General features: G+C 35.9%; 1 protein-coding gene across 1 annotated transcript in view; it reads left to right on the top strand.

The window, feature by feature from the left end:
- The window catches only part of ODAD2 (outer dynein arm docking complex subunit 2), a 71,311-nt gene extending 56,171 nt beyond the window's left edge, over positions 1 to 15,140 (top strand). The window contains exon 20 of the mRNA XM_072329628.1: positions 14,990 to 15,140. Within this exon, the coding sequence (XP_072185729.1) occupies positions 14,990 to 15,103 (114 nt within the window). The 3' untranslated portion in view covers positions 15,104 to 15,140. The remainder of the gene's footprint in view (positions 1 to 14,989) is intronic.
- The last annotated feature ends 253 nt before the right edge of the window (positions 15,141 to 15,393 follow it).

Below are 15,393 nucleotides of genomic sequence, written 5' to 3'. Positions count from 1 at the left end.
CAGGGCACTTAAAGCCATTGATCACAGTTGAATCATTCACTGTGATAGGCAGTGATGTATAGCTATATCAGAAAAAGACGTTAGAAAACCTACTGTTTGAATGTAGGACACAACTGGAGGTGACCAGATAGGAATTAAATTGTAAGAAAAAATATAAAAACACGTGTATTGCTTATGTTTGGTAATTCAAGCAAACCCAGATACAATCACTACTAATCTGTAACTCCAACTCCATTATTGCAAGGAAAATATAAATACCAGATACTGGGTGTAAGCTTTTTGTGAAAATACAGAGAGCAGAGCCACCAGATAGTACCCGGTCACCCAGACATTAAGGTACTTAACCCGTATGAGAGCCATAGCTGGTGCTATTGTCCTTCTGCTGACGGCTGCAGAAAGTCAGTTATGACAGCTTCTGTTGAGCTCTTTTTTCTTCTGTGCCATTCTTATTATTCAGAAAAGTTGATGTGAAGATGGTATTTTTTTCCTGCACTATGTACAAGTCTATTTTCACCTCTTATTCCATTGTATTTAGACATATTTGGGCCAGAGGATCCACAAACTGTAGTGCATATCTGAAATGCAGATCAGCCTTTCCAATTTGTTCTACCAGTTTTTAATATTGAAAGTGTCCATTCAACTTTCCAGTGTATAGAATTGATCTTTAGCCTTGCTCTTTGGTCTCACTGAATTATTTGCACAATATAAGGAGCACTCCGTTTTCATAATATTGCAAAATATCAGTAGATACCTTCTGGATTATTGGTTACAGCTAGTAGGATCTTCAGCGGGAATACTGAGAACTTAATTTTAAGCCCTTGATATAAGGGAGGCAAAATAGAGTCCCATGCTTCTAGGAGTGTACAAGATGCTTCTTGATGTGTCTATGCACTTATACATATGAATAGATGTTTTTAATTAATCCATCATGTTTTTTCTTCTAATCATGCTATATCCTCAAGAGATGCAAAGTTGTTTTTCATTTTGTTAGCTTTTATTTTGGCAAAGAAGCTGTCACAGCTATGATGTATTTTCTAAATTGTACTATGAATTAATCTGTGAAGTATTTGTACTTTCTGAGTTCTGTTATTAATGGTAGAAAAGTTAATCACACAAAGGCTCTTCCTTTCCCCTGTAATAATCTAAAATAACTGGTTTAACCATGATTTATAAAAGTTATTGTGAAATGATGTTTTTCTGTTTGAAGAGTTCTTCTATACTTTGTTATAATGACTGTATTAAAGAATGTATTTTGGTATTTTATTTTGAATTGCTTCCAAATTTTTGTAATTATTTACTAAAACCATAAATCCTTCCAAATTTTGGCTATTTTTTTTTTTTTTAAGATGAAAAGACTTTCATAAGATCGTCTTTGTGAACTACCAAATATGGAAGTCGATTACTAGTGATTTTTACTGAAATTTTCAAAAACTCCCTCTTTGGCACATATCAGATGTATCTGGGGATCAGAAACTGAAATGCAAATGCACTTGCACCTAATTCTTTGGGTGTGTTTGATCAAAGGATTGTTGGTTTTGTTTGTTTTTTTTTTTGTTGGGGTCTTTGTTGAGAACATTGATTCAGAATATAGAGTTTTACGTTATTAACCTGTGAGAACATACTTTTTTAAATCAGTCCCAAATATTTCATATAGTATCTATGCCGTGATATTGTCCATGTGCAATACATCTATACATGCATATTCAGATGTTTACATTTTTATTTTCAGTTTAGAAGAATCCTCTTTTTAACGGTCATGGTTGGCTCCACTGTTCAGACTGGAGATACAGTTGTTTGGCACACACCTCAGGACTGAGAACAGTTGTTTTTCATAAATCAGTTGTTGCAGCTCTTAGATGTCAAGGAAGAGGGCACTAGATGGCAAAATTGCTGCATGGCTGTTGGCTTCAGGAATTACACCCAGTTCCTTCACCCATAAATGTGCAAGATTTTCCACAGGCTAAATCCGATACTGGCATTTGTTGTTTTGTTTCAGAAGGATTAATGATAACTGACAGTGTTACACCACTGCAACTTCTACTGTGTTGGCAACTGCCAGGTGTGGACATTTTTCTTACAGTTTCAGCTCCAAGAAACAGAAACCCATAAGCCTCTACCTTCATAATAGGTAGAATTCACCATTCATAAAGTAGGGGTACTTACATGTAAAACATTTCGCTTTTGCACCATTGCCAAAGGTAATGAAGTTTGACTTCAGTGTAGATCAAGCCTCAGACTTCCAATGATTTTTCAAAATTTCACACTACTAAAGTTTATGATACATAGCAAGTGTCCTGTTAAAATCTGGCTTATCCCAGATAGGAAAAAAACAGCAGCCCAAGGTAGATCAGCTTATCTTTGCCCAAATCCTATGCTTCAGAAGACCTCTAATTCAGTAACATTTGGATAACAAACCTAGAGGCTGGCATAAAATTCCTCTTGGCACAATTTAAGCATCTTTCAGTCTTATAAAAAGAAGCTTGTCCCACTAAGCTGTAGGTTTGTTGGAGCTGTTTAACAGTAGCTGTGCCCTGCAGCTCTTTTAGTGATAAATGAGCTGCTTCAAATAAGTGCAATTGCAGCCAACTGTGCAGAAGGAATCATTAAAAAAAATTTAAATAGACATTTTTTGAAGCTTAAAAATGCACAAACAAAGTATGTTAAACCAAAATATATGGTGCTTCTTTTAATGGAAAAGATTGCTACTGGCTAAGTCTGCCAGCATCAATAGGTGTGCCAAAAAGCCAAGGAATCTGGCAGCGTCCATAGATAGCTGTTCCATCTTTCATCTATATTTCTTTTCTGTATTTATCTTGCTTTAGAAAATGCAGAGAATGTCTTTTCCTTCCGACTTGGCACTATTTCTAAACCACAGAAATACACAGAACAGCTTCTTGCAATTGTGTAGCTCCCTGTACTAAGTCTCATCCCTGTGTCTGCATTAAATATTTGTTACTAATTTGGTAATAATAAGAAAAAAATATTGAAATATTTTATTTTACATGGAGTAGTAGCTACATTGTCTGACATTAGAATTAGTTCTGTTAATTGAGAGATACTTGGCTTAATGCTCAAGGGCAGAATGCCAGGTAATTATTTTTGGCATTCATCTGATCAAAAATAGTTTTCTTGTCTGTAAGGAGCTATTCAAAGAAGATGAACATGAGAAATAATAAGGGCAATGTATATTTATATATATGTATAGACATGTAGTAATCCATATGTGTAAATAGAGACTGAACTGTCATTCAGGAGTCCTTAATGTAGCAAATTTTACTTTTCATGTTGTCGCCTATGAAAACTCTTTTACTTCTTCTTCCTGGTGGATCAATCACTCAGTTGGAGTTGGCCCCAAGCCCTAGTCATTGTATTCTCTTTTATGTTGCCATTTCAAAGAGCACTCTGTAGTATCTTTTAATAACACGGCACATCTTGCTGCTGTCACTTCCAAGGTAAAGATGCTAAGGAAAAGTCCTTTTACAATGCGTAGATTATGAGATGGGCCCTTGTGTTAATGTTCCTGATTAGTGTTCCATACTTTGGCACAAAGTCTAAAGACTTGACCAGGCTGCTAGGGCACACGAGGTTGATGAGAATTGCGCTGCTGACTTAAGAGAGGGCTGGATCAGATTACAAATCACAGTTGCAGTGATGATTATATAACAATCAACCAAAGGCTAAAATATATCTTCTAGACTATGAAAGTCAATGCATTTTCATTTTATAAGAAAACCCTTTTTATTGAATTTCTCATTTATCTTTAAGAATCATAACTGACTGTATTTACCAGCTACTAATTAGTGCAACAAATTGCAACTGCTTATGTTAATTTTTAATCTCTGGAAGTTTAGAAGAGAAAGAAATGAATGTTGAAATAGACCATATTGGTCAGTATTGCTAGTCCATTACAAAAGGAGTCTGATAAACTGCAAAATGTGCAGGAAACAAGAAAGATGAATCATAAGTGAATTTAGGTCATATTCAGTATGCTCACTGCATTTGTGTTGACAATAAAGACAAAAATAAGAAACTGTACATGATAAAGAACTGAGAAAGCAGGCATGCATAAAGGTGCTTCCATGATGCCATACAGACATTACAATTCCAAATACTCAACTAAGGGTAAGATATATAATTTTGGTCTCTATACCAAAAGATAAAAAAATCTCCAAACATGATTTAGAATACATAAATTCAGAATTGCCCTGGAGAGTTCACCACTTTTTGCCTATCACCTATCTTGAGCCCAGTTATGTGGGAAGAATCTGGGTTAATTTGATATTTTTACTTCTATATATTTATCTGTAAAACCTGCATGAATCCAAAAGTCATGAGATTGGCTTACCTCCTTTACAGAAATCCAAAGAGAGAGTTTCTGGACTCCAGAGCTATTGTGGGCTAATGGAGTGTGTATATATCTCAGAATCTGCCGTAATTTTGTCCTGGATTTCCTGAGCATTCACTATGTAAATAATATTTTATTAGTCTTTTGCTTCCTGGAGTGTTTCATCTTCTCATTGGTAGCTATTCGTGTGCAATAATCCTCTCCTTATTTTAAGTATTGGATTTACCCCCTTGTGTTTTAGGAGTCTGTTCAAGAGAGCTCTTCACCAAAAACTCATAAAGAAATAAAATTGCTATGTCACAGGGAGAAAAAGTCCTAGAAAGGATGAATAATTGGCTGGAGGTTAGAAATTGAGTTCTAGGAATTATGAATTAAAATCAGATTTTGCAGCCAAAGGCTCTTGCCATTCAGTATGTCATAAATGGTAACGAAAAGGGTCACGAACATTGACAAAGTTGGCTTACAGTATCAAATCCTTCACTGTAGTAGAGATGACAACAGATTGCATCCTGCAGTTCACAGTACTGTGCCATGTCAGACCTCATGTGCAAAGAAATTTCAGCTCAGTGCAAAGTTAAAACCTTTCATGAAAGCACTGGACTTACTGCACCATACCCTGTGACACACATGTGCAGCACAAGCATAGGGACAGTCAGTAACAATTTGTTAGAGCTGTAAATATATTCTGACATTTGGACAAGGCAATTAAGTCCCCATTTAAAAAATAAAGACATAAATAAAGGGACAAGAAAAATTCTGTGTAACATAGAACTAGGAACTCTTTGAAGCTGACTTAGGATCTTGGATTTGCTTCTGATTCTTCAGGCTGTTACTGTTAATCCCTCTGCTCTTCCTCTCATTGTCCCAGAATTCTCATTGATTTTGTAGCAAACCATAGGAATTTTTCTCTTTAAAATTGTACAGACTTCCTAGGGAGTGGGGAGAGAAATGGATTATTTGTTTAACTCTTGAACATTGCTGATAAATTTGAGAGAAACATATTTCTAGAAACTATTTTTAGCAAGTGTTTTAAGAGCTCTTCCTAAAGATGGAATAGGTGTTAATCTCCTTAATTTCATCATGATGCAAGCATGAGGTGGAGCATTTTCCTGAAAAAGTAACATCTTTTAGTTGGGAGCTGAAAAGTGAAAAAGCAAATATTACTCATACAGGTGCAGTACTTTGTTTTACACCAACTTACCCATACTGTAATAATTAGGCTGCGTTGTTCTCCAAGTATCCTCACCCAAGAGTGACTAACATGCTGTTAATGTTCTTGTGCTAGCATATGCACCACTAGATCATATTGTGTTCATAAAGCAGAGTTCAACTGATTTCTAACTGTTGCTTCCAGCTTTTTTATATACCATACATTTACTTTTTTGTCTTTTGTCCTTTATATGTCACAAAAGTAATGATAAAAAAGACATACAAATAAAGTGCAGTATATACAGAGTTCTGTAAATGCCAAAATCAATTTAAAGACGGGAAAATGTGTTTTCTAGTAATTCATCTCTCTCTGTAATCCAAAGCAAAATCTTACAAAGTGGAAAACCAAGAAGTAGTCAAGTTTTTTTGTTTGTTTGTTTGTTTGTTTGTTTGTTTGTTTTAATCTACAGATATGAATTAACATGTGGAGTATATACAGACCATTGTTTGTGAATCAACCAAGTTCATTTCTCGCATTCTCCATTCATTACATCATATTGGTTTGAGTAAAGCTGAACCATGTTCATACGATCCATACGTTGATTTATGCTATGCTAGTTTTCTTTTTTGTTTCCTGTGTTTAATGTAGTTGCACTCCACTAATTCTCCTTAGTAGTGACCCAACATAGAAGAAGTTAATGCAGGAAGACAAACAACCAAATAATCAGTTTAAATGGGCTTCTCATATTTAGACCTAAGAGAAATTATTGCCTTTCTAGACTGGAAGAGTTTTAACCATGTCCAAAGGGATAGTTACGTTATCTACGTGTTTATTCTTATTTCATGTTAAATATTATTTGTTTTGGGAAGTTATATCATTATTAAATTCTCTTATTTCATTTCAGAATCTTCATCCAGATTGTATTACAGAAGTCATTTATCAATTTTGACAATATATAGTTGTGGTGGGTTTTTTTTTGGTTTTTTTTTGTTTGTTTGTTTGTTTTTGTTTTTTTTTTTGTTTTTGTTTGTTTGTTTGTTTGTTTTTCTTTTTTTGTATTAGTTTCATAAAATGTTCTAGTTCAATGTTCTCTAGTTTAAAAACAGACTAGAAACTGAACAATGCCAGTCATCTTGCAGTTTATGTAAATATATGCACTGTTGCCACCCACACGTCTTAAAACATGAGGATATGGTTCTTCTGGTACACCACGAAAAAAAAAGTGACTCAAATCTTTATTTGAAATAAATGCTGTTGTACATGTCTGCAGCATGACTGTCCTGCTTTTATCCCCAGAAAGCGATATGTAAGGTTTTCTAGTAGAAGCACCCCACTGGTTTTGATCGTTATGGTCATATTAGGGCAGAGAGACACATGCTTAGACCGTTGGACCTGAGTCTATGTTGACTTTATAGATCAAAATCAGTACTTGGAACTGAATACAGAAGAGAGTTTGAAGTTGGTCCATGCATACCAGTAGATATAACATATTTTTAAAATAGTAGCACTGTTAAATTTTGCACCTTGTTCTCAGAATAAGATGCAGCTTAAGAAAACACTGAAACACTTGTCAGTAGTCTGGAAGCTGTGGTTTCTCTTTACCATTGTTCGGTGCTGACTTGAAAAATAGAGCATTTATAGTGCACTTCAGGAATACTGGGTAAACAAAAGAACAACATGTAAGATGTTTTCAGGGCACTGCTGGGAAGTCAGGCAGAATCTGTCAGTGTACGAGGGGTCCTGGACAGCTCAAGTCTCCTTTTTTTTTTTTTTTTTTCTGACTTACTCCTGAGGGTTTATTGGCAACTGACCTCCCTTAGCTTCTAAATAGCCCTCATGGGACTGACAAATTGACAGACATAGGCAGTATTCTTATTAAAACTGAATTAGCAGTTCTTTCTCAAACTTCCTACACTCCCTTCACAGAAATATTAAGGAAGGAAGGGAAGGTAGAAGTTCTGCTCCTGTAAGATGAAAAAAAGAAAGCAAAATATGAAAAGAGCAGGAATGAAACAGCAGATGAGTACCAAAAGTGAGCAGGGAGTAAAAAGAAAGACTGATTGGGATGCACTAAAATCAAGAAATAGTCTCCAATGTGTTACAGAGCCAGACTTCATTATGGAAAGAAGGGAACATCCGTGAGCCTGCTTGTGTCCATTGCACGTCGTTAAGTAAGCAGGCTCCTGTTTTAATACAGTGAATTTCCAGTGCATTGAAAAAAAGCTTTTTTTTTAAATACGACTGTATTGATGTTATGAAAAAGTTCTTTATTCTCTCTGTGCCACCAAGGGCCTTTTATGTGTTAATCTTTTCTTGAAAATGATACGAAACAAGGTTAAAATGAAGTGGTTCAAATAAAAACATGCTGTAAGACCTTGGGCTTCATCACTTCTGGATTATCAGATCTGCCTATTACTTTTTGTGGGATGAATTTCATATCCTGTAAGACCTTCTGTACACTGGAATGTTCATGATGGTTGAATTCTTTCTTAATATTGCACCAAACTTCCCACAGCTGAATGTGGACTCCAACTATCTACCGTTAAGGACTCTGATAGGTTGCATATAATCATACCTTTTAAACAATGATTTAAAGTTGCTTTTATTACCAGTTTTATTTGGCTTTATTACCTTTCTATGACATGTTTATATTCACTTACATCTGAAATTGCGGGAAATATTCCTCTGAAGTTCTATGCCTAACAACTTGTGATGGAAAAGCCTTTCAACTTAGTGTATTTGAAAGTGGCCTGCAAGCTTACCAAGTTTTAAAACTATTCTACATTTTACCATTTAGCCTTTTGTTCCCATTCTTCTTATCAGATATTCAGGATCTGCTGCTTTTTTATTATATCTTTGCACAGAAATGGGGCACCCTTCCCAAAATTATTATATAACTGTGAAAAATAGACAGTTAATACAGATGAGGTGTTGAATGAGCTGTAGAATATTTTGTTCATATTTTGTACATATACATAGACTTGGAAGTATGTACGCATACTTAAATTGCATACCGTATTATAATTTCCTCTAGGCATCTATACTGTATGTATTGTGCCAACAAGTGAAGCAATGCCACCTTTAAAATAATTGGATAGTATGGGAGCTATATTTAATTTTGTATTTTGTTAGTGTTTTCTTAAGAAGACTTCTCTTCAAGAGCAAGGTAGGCACAGTTCAGACATGGCAAAGAAAGATAGCCATTGCCCTGGATACTTATTGGTTTAGCTGTAACTAAGCAAAAGAAATGTATAAGAATAATTAGCAAAGTGCACTGCAAACTGCAGACAAGTTTTTCTCACCTGGTTCTGTGCCTGTTTGCAGAAAGGGTACAGATTTTCTCCTGAACTCTTTTTACTGTTTTTTGTTTGTTTGTTTTTGAAGGAGTAAGGAGAAGATGAGACAAAGGAGACAATTTCTGCCCAAGCTGCTGACTGCCACCACTTTTGGGTGTGCCTTGGCCCCAGCTGCATCCTTCAGGCCTTCTCATCCCTCTGTAGTGCCTGACTGACTCTTAAAGGCTGTTATCTTTTTTCCATGGCTGCTAGGATGGAGATGTGTTTCAAGGGAGAGAGAAGAGGAAAGATAGGAATGAGAGAATTAAGTAAAAGATACTAGGTGGGATCTTCCTAGGATTTCACCGTGCCCAAACAAGGAGCTTAAATTCCTGCATCTTCACATTCAGTGTGAGCAAGTTGGGCTACACCAGGTACTGCATTGACTTTAGTTCCAGAGAAGGGAGGCATTCCATGAGAGGCAGTAAATAAACTGCATGTCTCTCCTGCCCATCTTTTGCATTTACTGGGACTTGTAGTACTGGGTTTTCCACCTCTGCTAGCTCAGCATTCCCTCACCCAAAGACTTTCCATCATAAACTTATTGTCTTTGTGTTGCATGAGCAAAACAGAATCAGGAGAAAACACTTCAGAACCTGCATAAGCATCTTCTTAGGGGACTATTGCGGATGGTATTGTAGATGGTACGTCCTTTCTGCTGAAAGAGAAAATCAGAAAAGGGTTCTGAATTTCAATTTAGAAGCAGCGGCTTAGTTCAGCATTAATTATGCTTTGATTGAGGAGTCTGCTTTATTATTTATAATTTAATTTCATGAGAAATATTTTCGTAGGAATACGTGTAACGTAATACTCAAACTAGGTGCTTTAATATTTTCCAGTGTGTGCTATGGTGTTGAAAGTTAGCAAACTGCTGGCTGGATCCAGACTAATACTTTCTTGGATAAGCTTCTACCATATGCTTTTATTTAAAGTATTTTTTTCACTTAGGTTAGGTTTATAAAAAGCATGTGAAAAATGTCTTTTTTGGAAAAGAAGTGTTACTCAATTAGAAAATCACAGTGCTAGAAAATTAGTATTTAGGAAATGCTGCAAATAAAATAATTCAGATAATAAATCTAAATTTAAAAAAAAGAAATGGCAAGTCCTATCACCAACTGGAAATGTGGTGTCAGCCTACAAGATGTCATCACCAGCATAGCAGATAGAAGCAGCAGTTTTGTTGAGTGTCTTTATTTCCAGGAATTTTAAGCTAGATGTGAACTGTGACTAGATTCCCAGTATAGATATGAATCTTGTTGAAGGAGCTGGTCTATATTTCCTTCTAAAAATGAAAAATGCTTGAAAAATTGGCATTAAAAATTATTTTGGTAGCAAAATAAAGAAAAGAAGAATTACTAACTTTTATTACCCATTTTGGAAGGACACATTTACCAGTTCTTTTACTGACCATTTTTTCATTTTGTTTGAAAAAAAAAAAAAAAAAAAAAAAAAAAAGTTTTCAATTGGTTATTTTGTGATTCCAGAGATAATATACTAAGGAAGCTTTGCTTTCAGAAACTATCAGGCAGCATCATTCATGATACATTAACATGCAAACCAGTATTCTGGCTTACACCCTTATGTCTGACTATTGCCTTGAAGAACAACTGTCATGACTTTGGTTTACCAAAGAACATGGTTGCTAGAGAGGGAGGTGTTTTCCATGTAGTCCAGGGCAAGGCTGGAGCAGGTCAACAGAACATTATGAAATTCAGCAAGGATAAATGCAACATCCTGCAACTGAGAGGGTCTTGCACTTGCACTTGCACTTGACCTGGCAGTGATACTGGCTAGGAACTGAGTGAATGTGGAACAGTTCTATAGAAAAGGGCATGAGGATTTCAGTAGGCAGTGGGCTGAACACTGGCTAGCAGTGTCTCCTGAAAGCAAAGAAGACACAGTACTGGGCTGCAACAGGAACGTGGGCAGTATGTTGAAGGAAGTGATTTTTCTCTCCATGGTACTCACTAAACCACACCTAGAATACTGCAGCCAGCCCTCTAATACAGGAAAGACATGGCTAAACCAGAACTAGTGGGAGTGCCATGAGGATCAAATTGGTGCACCTGTCTTGTGAGGAAAAACTCAGGGAAGTTGTTTTTTCAGCACGGAGAAGACAGGGGTTCTAGTGAGCTTAACATCAGCCTTCCAGTACCTACAAGGAGGTCAGTCATCAAACATGTAGCAAGGTTTTTCCCAGTGATGTATGGCTTTTGGGTGAGAGTCAACAGGCATAAACTGAAACAAGAGAGGCTGAATATAGGGAAAATCTTTTCCCTGTGAAGACAGACAAACACTGGAACAGGTTGCTCGAAGAGACTGTGTAGTCTCTGTCCTCAAAGGTTTTTGAGATCAGGCTGGAAAAATCCCAGAGCAACCTGGTCTAATCTGATGGCTGACCCTGCTTTGTGCTTGAACTGGACCAGAGACCTTTTGAGATCCCTTCCATTCTGGGTTAGTCTGACTTTGCTGCCCTGAAGTGGCCACACCATTCTGTGCTATTTTAAAGCTAGGATAGTAATAGTAAATCTTAATTGTTCTGAATATTTAAATGATTTGGCCGTGTGTAACTCTTGCTTTTGGAACCCATAAATGCTACATATGCTCTGTACGTTCTCCAAACAGCTTGTATTTGTGCTTATTTGCTGGTATGACGTGCTAACTGTGCAAAAAATTTTGGACTCTTGCCTTAGAATATAGATACCTGCCAACTGAAAATGAAGTCTGCATAGTACTGCAAATGCTTTCTCTGTCTATGGAAAGTGCCTCTTATGTGCCAGAAAGAAGCATTTATACCACATGCTTTTTTTACTGCTTCTCACATCTGTTAACATTTACATGTGTCAGAAAACAATACCTGAACAGTAAAGGGAAGGGATACACAAAGTTCAAGGGCATTGCCTCAAGAAGGACATGTAATACTACATTGGTGTATTAGAATTAAAAAGAAAAAAGCTTTCTTGGACTTGTCAAATGTATGCAATATGTGGATATGGTCTGCCTATACATTCTATGAATACATTTCCACTGCCAAATTGGATGACCCAAATCGCCAGTAAACTGAAATGAATACACAAGTTTAAGAAGGCAGTAGGAAGTGAGGGAATTTTAGCTGTGTTGGTATATGTGAAAATGATAACATTTTGCTTCATTTAAAACAGCATTTATATCAAAATCTTTGAAGTTAGATTCCTAAATATGTGAGAAATACCCGCTTACATTTAAATATTTTATATTTTCAATAATCTTCTCTCCATTTCTTATTATAACATGGAGTAAGTTGACAGACAAATGTTTCTGTATATCCTCTATCCCTAGCGGCTGCTACTGTATTAGACTGTTTCCAGGAATATTTCTTTGAAGTCATGTTCTGAAAATCCTGAACGAGGATTTTGTATAACGTGGCAGTTCTTATGGATGTTACCACTGGCAAGTGATTTAGAAAAGCAACAAATCAGACAGCAATTGATCCTTTAACCGCCAAAGGCAGAAGGAAAAAAAACAGTTTATAATGTTTTTGTAAAAATTACTGTTGCATTGTTGTATAACATTAATTCTTTAGGCATCTGAAGAGATACTTCAGATCTGTGTCCTGTAAAGTGTTGTTCTTTGATACTAAGTCCTGACTCTCCAAAAAGCAGCTGCAAGAAAAACTGGAGATCACCCCTTTCGACCCTGCCTCTACCATTGCCATTGCTTAACACTGAGCTCACCATAGGAAGCAACAAAAAAGTATTTATTTTCCTAAGTTTTCTGAGCCCAGAAGTAAGCAATGAGTAAAAGATGACAGCAGTAACCTGGTATCAAGGACTATCTAACATGGCATGGAGTCATAACAGAGGCAGAGGTTTATTTTTGTTGGGATTTTTTATTTTTATTTTTATTTTTTTTTTGCTATGTTTCTACTAAAAATGTGTTTCTGAAATATTAACTTCATGACAAGCTTCTGTTCTCATGAACTGATAAAAAATCTCACGCTGAATTTATTATGAAAGTTTGAGTTCCACACTCACTACAGTTCAGAAAACTTTGCATTAGGTCTGTGAAGGTGCAGTGAATAATCACATAAGGCATATAGCTTCCTTGATCGCAAATTTGAAACTTATGGTGTTACCAAAACCACCGTATGAACGGTATGTGCATACATATTTTTGGTTTTGAGTCAGGGATGTGAAGGATCTATACCAGTTTTTGTCTGTAAGTTATACAAGAAGGGTGTGAAGCACCCAAAGAAACACTTAAGGTTAATGAGAAATCAGCTGGTGGAAATTTGAAGGAAGAAAGACCTTCATTTAGCAATATTTCTCTAAAATAAAATAAAATAAAATAAAATAAAATAAAATAAAATAAAATAAAATAAAATAAAATAAAATAAAATAAAATAAAATAAAATAAAATAAAATAAATGCTAGGTTCCTAGTAAGACTTGTGTTCTGGCCCTTGTGCTTTGTTGAGCAGCTTGAGCACTGCACAGACACTGCCAGGCCATACCACCAGCTGAAGGCAGTGGTGAAGCTTCACTCAATCCTCTGTCCAATGAACCTGGCTTGGATTTTTCCTGCGAATAAAGCACAGGAGTATAAAGCTTTCCTGTTACATTTTCTAGTCATGCCATCTCCCCTGCGCTCTATCCAATCAGAAGTGCTCACACTTTTAAGAATTCTTATTTAGTTACTTGGACATAGATAGTTGGTTACATTAGTGGAAATAATAGTAAAAAGAATTACTAGAAAATAGCATGATTGATGCTCGATTTACATAATAGCCTTTTCGACATGATATGAACATGTTGCTGGCACTCTTACAAGTTACATATAAGGGTCAAAGGGTGAAAGGTGACTGGCAAGATGCTTGTTTGGTACATTTGGCTAACACAAATACTTCCTCAAGTATGAAATGCTTTGATCTCTATAAGCAAATGCCATATGTGTGCAGCTGTGGCCCATGCCTCACGATTGCTGGAAGGTTAGAAAAAGGTAGTGTATGAATTTGATGTCTGCATTCAATTTATGCTTTTATATTTAGCAGTTCATAATTTTATGTAATATTTTAGCTGTGTGAAAAATATGCACTGGAGCTGAGTGATAACAGATTTCTTTGTGGTTTGATTCAACATTGTTTGGGTGAACACCGAATCCTAAGTATTGCAGACGGAGAATATAGGTTTTAATTAGAGCTGTCTGAGCTTCTAAAATACCTGGACGCACACTATGCTTGGCAGATTTTCAGAAATCTGAGGATTGTGAGGTGTCAATTTAACCTAGCAAAGAATCTGCTTTTTCTTCTGTTTTCTAGCATATACTGTATTACAGTTGCATCACAGACTTGCAAACTCAAAGAAAAAGAGATCCCAAAGTATAATTAATGGTTTTCTGATACATAAAAGTGTTTTATCATCAAGGTCTGTATTATGTCATGCTGGAGTGGAACAGCTCCTTACTCCAAGGGAATTTCCATTGAAAAAAATTGAATTACTTCCAGAGTGAAGGATCTGCTCCACATGACTGAAGAGCTGAACAGACTCCAAAAGTTTGGTGCCTCTGTTGAGCCTTTGTTTGTATTTTTCTATGCAAATCTGTAATAATGGTATGTCCAGGTCTGTATCTGTCAATCAGTTTCACACGAGTAGTTTGCTGTGACGGTAAAGAAACCTCCTGCAATCAGCAGGACACTAGGGTTCTTCACATAGATCCAGCTTTATGATGAAGCCAGAAAAGAAAAGCACAGTCTTGTTTATTAAAAGTCTGGAGCGTATACAAATACATTAGTATGCCTTCAGGGGAAACAGTGATTTTGGTTTGCATATACACAATTTCTACTTATAAGAAAAAATCCAATTCCAGTAGACAGGCGTGAAAAAATAAATAGAAAATCAGACAAGAAAATATCAAATTACGGGTACAAATATTATGAAAACTAAAGTGTTGTGCTCTACACATATGCTAATGCATGTAGATCTACAAAACCACACATAAATGTGTAGATATATGAACCTATATAGTACAGTGTTTTTGTTAATATAGTATTCAATATTTTATCTCTATGTATGTGAGTGAATGCACACAGTTGTTCAAAATATTATTTGATTATTATTATTTTTTTAAATAGTAGTGTACTTATTTCTGTTTCTTATACTATTTTTACTGTTATTTTCACTAGCTCCTACTGGGTATGGTAGGCTCTACAGATGAAACTCTGCAGGAGGCAGCAGCTGGTTGCATAGCAAACATTCGCAGATTGGCTCTAGCAACAGAAAAAGCAAAGTATGGCTGATGCTTTAACAGCTTTTACCAACACCCTTGAGTTGCAATCCAACGACATTTGAATACGTGATTACTTCAAGCATTGATGTTTCATAGCAGAGCTCATTTAAATGAGAATAGTTTAATTAAAAAAATACGTCTGTGGAAAATGGTGTTTGTTATTTGCATTGATGATTTGTCATGCCTAACGGTCAGAAGACACTCACAGCTAGTCTTCTGGATCTTCTAGTATTACATCTTATAAAAGAATACCAGTTATGTCTAAGAGATGCTTTCTACAATAAAAAGCTTGTCTTTGAA

The sequence above is a fragment of the Excalfactoria chinensis genome, chromosome 2 (genome assembly GCF_039878825.1).
Source record: "Excalfactoria chinensis isolate bCotChi1 chromosome 2, bCotChi1.hap2, whole genome shotgun sequence".
Lineage (NCBI taxonomy): Eukaryota > Metazoa > Chordata > Aves > Galliformes > Phasianidae > Excalfactoria > Excalfactoria chinensis.
This window is presented reverse-complemented; position numbering and strand designations above follow the sequence as displayed.